The following is a 5,900-nucleotide window of genomic DNA, read 5'->3' as shown; positions in this document are numbered from 1 at the left end:
CCCCTACCCAAATCGGGTTAGGGGTCAGTTCTGACCGGCCCATCTGTCTATAATACGAAATAAAATAAATAAAATAAAATAAAAGTAAAACTTGGCTTTGGGCCACTTAAGTAATTGAGTTTTAATTTAAATTACAAGTCCAATAATAAAATAAAACTTCAGCAAAACGCGTCCAACTTGGCGTCAGAAATAGACCAGCTTGCATTCGAATTGGGCTTCAAGCTCTTCATAAGAATTGTAGCGCTCTGTGTTATCTGAAAAACCCAAGAAGAATGGAGTCAATCCGACAACTGTGGACCGAGATATGGCCAAAATACAGAAGTAACGTAAAGTTGAAAAATTCTGACGAAAATAAATTAAACCCAATCAAAAACTAAAAATCTAAATTAACTCATAAAATCATTATTTTATTCAAATAAATCCTAAAAATATTAATCAAGAGTAACAAATAAGTGCAATAAAATATGAGTTATCAAATTTCCCCACACTTATCTTTTTGCACTCCTCGGCAAAAACTAGAATTGAAAAAGAAAGCAAATAAATAAGAAAAGAGTGAAGATCAACCTATCCCCCCTAATAATTGTCAAGAATACAGAGTTTGAATATAGATCACAAAAATTCAACAAATCAACAAGTCAAAACATAAATTCCTTCATCTTAAATTACAGAACCTGGTAATCTCAATTGATAGAGCTGATAATGCAAAATGGTCTCTCAGATGCTCTCAATTAGTCTCTCAAGTGTATGTGGTAAATAAGTATATCACTCTAATTTTACTCAAGAAAAATTATCCTACCATAGGCTTGCTCAAGTTCTACTTCTCAACTACTAAGAATAAATGCATGCATAAATCAAGAGGACTTTATTAAAGGTTAAAATGGGGTTGGGGTGAAGGTATGGGTGAGTATGGGAAAGAAAGGTTAAACACACAGAAATTTTAAAAAAAAAAACTAGCAAAATAAAAATTGTACTAACGAAACATAACTGAAATAAAAACAGAAAAAACACAACACAAATAACTAAAAAAAATTTCTTTTATTTTTTTTTCAATTTTTTGTTTTGTTTTTTTTTCACTTTTTTTTTTGCTTTGTTTTTTTTTTCATTCATTTTTTTTTCATAGTAAAATTAACATATTAAATGACTCCTCCCCCACACTTAAAGTATTGCACGTCTCGGGCAAACCCCCACACTTAAACACAAAACTATAGTGAAACCAATGCTCAGTAAATCTCCAGGGTGGGGAATTAATTGGTTTTTAACTTAGGCTAGTTACGTAGCTAAGAAAAAGAGGATATAAGGCACAAATGGGCTAACCAAAGGGAATATAATGCAAAGGATGGCTATCTGGCTAAAGTGGAAAAATAAAAGAAAGAATGCCTCAATCATATTTATGCATGCAAATGAAAAATGTAATTTCAAAAAGAACAAGAGCAAGTTCTAGAGAACAACAATCAAGAGTACAAGCACACAAGAAAGAAAGAATGGTAGATGATAAGATCCATTTATATAGGCCAAAATTCTCACCAAAGGGTATACCAATCACATATCAGCATCACAAAATCAATTGCCAAGTTAAGTAATCAAAGAATTAAGAACTCAGCCTAACCAGAGTGATCCATCACAAGTATCAAATCCAATTCAATTATGTATGACTCAACAAATTTTAGAAAGAACAGAATAATCTACTTATTGCACCGAAAAACTAAAATTAAAAATTCAAATAAACTGAAATGTAAAGGAAATAGGGAAAATAACTCCCTGTCCTCCTTAAGGAGGATAAACAGCATCAGTGAGCAGAGCCTCTGTCTCCACAAGTTGCTTTTGGGGTCCTTCATGAACAACTTTGAGGTGATGGCCAATCATTGTGGAAGTCTTCCCCATCTGCTTATCATGCAACTTTGGGGGCTTTCTTTTCTGTGTGCATTCCTTCTTCTCTTGATCCTTTCTTCCAACCTTACGCAAACTTTTTTGCATACTAATAATAGAGGAAGAACTTTTTGGTACCCATTTCATCTTGGATCCATGAGGGTTAGGATCAAAACCATTACCAGAATAGGGAGTCTTGCCTAACTTCACATTTAGTACAAATTCAGAATTAACATTAATAGGTAAGTCATAATCCACAGGTAATGCACAATCACTAATCAATTCAGAATCAACCTTATCAGCCACATCATGAATCACTTTTATGCATGAAACTGAATGATCAACCTGAACCTTAGAATGCTTCAATAAATCAAATATACTAAAATGTACAATGCTATCACCAAATTCCATGGAAAGAGTCCCAGCATGCACATCTATTTTGGTCCTTGCAGTTTACAAAAAGGGCATCCCAAGTATGATTGGGGGCTTACTACTAGGAGACTCACCCTCCATATCTAAAATATAAAAGTCAGTAGGAAATATCAGGTTATTAAGTCTGACTAAAACATTTTCAATTAAACCAGAAGGGTGAGCATTGCTCCTATTGGCTAACTGGATAACAACACCAGTAGCACACAAAGGACCAAGACCAAGAGACTTATAAACAGACTCAGGCATGACATTAATGGAAGCGCCTAAATCTAGCATGCAATCATCAAATATACAACTTCCAATAATGCAGGGAATAGTAAATGTACTTGGGTCTTTGCATTTCTCAGGCATGGGTTGGATGAGGGCTGATACATTGCGGCTCACGCTAACAATCTCGTCCCCCTTTAGTCACCTCTTATTGATCCATAATTCTTTTAGGAATTTGGAATATTTTGGAATCTGATTGAAAGCATCTAAGAGAGGAATGTTAACTTCAACCTTCCTGAATGTGTCTAGCATCTCTTTTTCTTGTGCTATTTCTGCCAATTTCTTGGAATTGATGGCTCTTTGAGGGAAGGGAAGCGGAACGGAGAACTCAAGTTCATTATCAAATTTTTTCTTCTCTTGCGCTGTCTTATTTTTTTCCAATGCTAGTTCATCCTCAACTGTAGCTTGTTGGGGCTCATTTAGTTGCTTGCCTGACTTCAGAGATATAGCGCTGACATTTGCATTCCCTTTTGGATTTGGAACTGTTTGCGAAGGAAGAAAACTGCTGGAATTTTGAGGTTGAACCTGACTCATTGATGTTGCTAACTTGCCAATCCGTGTTTGCAGGTTCTGAATTGTAGATTCGGTCCGCTGCTGGAATTGCAAGTTACTCGTCGTCATCAGTTTCACCAAATCTTCTAGTGAAGGACCGCAATTGCTCTGCTGTTGGGCTAGTGTCTCCTGTTGCAATTGATGTGGAGGTACAGCATGCTGGATATTTTGCCTCTGCTGATAAGGAGGAAGGCTCTGCTGGTTCAGATTCTGATTCCACTTCAAGTTGGGATGATCCTCCCAGCCAAGATTGTAAGTATTGGAGAAGGGATTGTATTGCTGCTGTTGATACTGCGATTTTCCAAGGAAAACTCCTACTGCAGCTACTGTCTGGTCAACTAGAGGGATGCTATCATGAAAGGAGGGGCAGACATCCGTGGGATGAAGAGGATTACAGCAGATGCCACACGGGTTGCTCATCTGGAGTGGGAGGCTGCACTATCTGTGTTACTGCCAATTGTCTCACCAGCGAGTTTAACTCATCAAGCTTATTTTCAATTCCTTGATTCTCCATGCTTGATGCTACTGTAGGAGCTGCTGAAGATTGGACTGTAGATTCTTGCACTTGGAACACCACACTGTTGTTGGCTCTGGTGCCAAATTGCTGAGCATTGGCTGCCATCTCTGCAATCAATTCTTTTGCAGCAACACGTGTTTTATTGACTAGGACTCCACCACTAGCTGCATCTAAAAGATTTCTGTCCATGGGAAGCAACCCTTTATAGAAGTACACAATCAACAGTTGATCTGGGATTTGATGGTGCGGGCAGCTTGCACACAGCCTCTGGAATTGCTCCGAGTACTCATGCAAGTTCTCCTCATTTGCTTGCCTTATGCCACTTATTTCCTTTCTGATCGAAGTGGCTCTTGAAGATGGGACGAATTTTTCTAGGAAGTGTCTGGCCATATCATTCCAGCTTCCAATGGAGGATGGCTGCAGGTAGTAAAACCAATCCTTAGCTCCACCATCTAAAGAAAATGGAAAAGCCCTCATCTTGATTTGCTCCTCATCTACTCCTTGTGGCTTCATAGTACTGCATACCACGTGGAACTCCTTCAGATGCTTATGAGGATCCCCACCTGCAAGACCATGGAACTTTGGCAGCAAATGAATCAAACCAGATTTTAATTCAAATGCAATACTTAAATCAGGATAACGAATACATAGTGGCTGATAATTTTCAACATCAAGTTCAGCCAATTGTTTCAAACTTTTGTTATCCATGATTTCAGAATTAACTAGAGAATCACTAGAAGAGGTAAAATCTACTCTATTAAAAGAACTAGAACAATTAAAATCAGTATGTTCAGAAATAGGATCAAGTTCAGTAATTCTACTATAAGTCAACATACGAGCTCTTCTAGCAGCATGCAATGTTGTCTCTATTTCAGGATCAAATGCAAACAGATCATTAACATTGATATTACTCTTAGTCATGCATCATAGGCGCAGGCAGAAAGCAAGAATTGTTACCGAACATACAAAAATACGCGAAACTTATGAAAAACAATGAAAATAAATATAGAAAAAATAGCAAACGATTTTTAAAAATTTCGAGACCACCACACAAAAATTCTAATTGATCCTAGGAACTCAAAAATCAAATAAAATATTTTCAAAAAATAAAATAAAATAGTAAACAAAAGAATTTGACAGGAATGATCGTCTCCTTTAGCTCACCAATTTTCAGAGCGACCAGAGCAAGTCGAACAAGTTCAGAAATACCCGATACGTTCTGAAACAACAAATAAATAGCAAAAAGGGTTAGTAAACGACTGAATTTCGCGAAATAAAGGGTGACCTCACTCCCTTTTTGGGAGTGATTTTTGCTCAGAAAGGTCGAATTCCTTTTAGAATTGAAACTTTGAGAACGATCTGGATAAGACAGTCGTCTTCCCAATCACCAAAAACACCCAAAATCGCGGAAAAAAATTAAATAAACTAAAACGATTAATAACCTATCTTACAAAAATAGAACAAAAAAAATAACTAAGAATTGAAGAAAAATATGGTCAGATTAAAAAGGATTAATATTCAGAACAAAAATAAATAAATAAATAAATAAATGATAAAAACCGATGCGATTTCCCCGGCAACGGCGCCAAATTCGACACGAGCTGTCGAACTCGCACAAATTAATTAAATCAGGTTAATTAAAATTTTGTAGTAAAGTGAAAACCTGAGTCGTCTCTCAAGGAAATTGCAAGGATTAAAATCGCTGAATAAAAACAGAAAATAAAATGGAGGATTTTTGTTTGATTTAAATTAAAAATAAAACGACATGTAAAAATAAAATTTCTTTAATTAAAAACAAACCAACCCAGGATTAGGATTCTATGGACATCCGTCATCGGATAATTGATAATCAATTTCGTGGTTGACCCTAAATAATTCAGAATTCCTCCAATTGTTTAGGAAACTCCTCTCTAGACAATCGCCTAGTGTTTGGTCGAATATGGCGCGTCAATTTATGCAATCGCAAAATATCAGCCCGATTGACTTGAGGTCATTGGGTTAATCAACCAAATCACTAAATCTAGTGATTAATCTCTTCCCAAGAACGCGATCACGTATCTCAGATTAAACATCCACAATCGCGTGATGTCAACCTAAGTTGGGAAGAGAAACAAATTTAATTCATGAAAAGCACAGATCCTTTGGATTAAAACACAGAATCCTTAATCTTTGGGTTGATTAAGGAAAGCTTAGCCTAGCATGGCTAAGGTAAACATAATTAAAAATAGAGAAGAAGAAAAAGAAGAAAAAGACGAAGAACGTGAAG

General features: G+C 36.3%; 1 protein-coding gene across 1 annotated transcript; it reads right to left on the bottom strand.

The window, feature by feature from the left end:
• Window positions 1-2,319: 2,319 nt before the first annotated feature.
• On the bottom strand, window positions 2,320-4,555 carry LOC133298627 (uncharacterized). The gene is made up of 3 exons (XM_061497959.1): window positions 3,513-4,555; window positions 2,711-3,466; window positions 2,320-2,593 (listed from the first exon to the last, which is right to left on the bottom strand). The coding sequence occupies exons 1-3, from the start codon at window positions 4,553-4,555 to the stop codon at window positions 2,320-2,322; spliced, it is 2,073 nt and encodes a 690-aa protein (XP_061353943.1).
• Between the last annotated feature and the right edge of the window lie 1,345 nt (window positions 4,556-5,900).

This window comes from Gastrolobium bilobum, unplaced genomic scaffold (assembly GCF_033153095.1).
Source record: "Gastrolobium bilobum isolate Gb01-03AN ecotype WA unplaced genomic scaffold, APGP_CSIRO_Gbil_v1 utg8741, whole genome shotgun sequence".
NCBI classification, from domain to species: Eukaryota; Viridiplantae; Streptophyta; class Magnoliopsida; order Fabales; family Fabaceae; genus Gastrolobium; species Gastrolobium bilobum.
The sequence above is the reverse complement of the archived record's forward strand: the minus strand, read 5'-3'. Positions and strand labels throughout refer to the sequence as shown.

Excerpts from the sequence above, each read along its gene's own strand:
- LOC133298627 (XM_061497959.1), bottom strand. The coding sequence starts at position 4,555 with ATGACTAAGAGTAATATCAATGTTAATGATCTGTTTGCATTTGATCCT. Across the intron at positions 3,467-3,512 it reads CAACCCGTGTGGCATCTGCT|CATCCCTCTAGTTGACCAGA; the intron begins GTAATCCTCTTC and ends CTTTCATGATAG. Across the intron at positions 2,594-2,710 it reads GAATTATGGATCAATAAGAG|TTGTATATTTGATGATTGCA; the intron begins GTGACTAAAGGG and ends CATTATTGGAAG.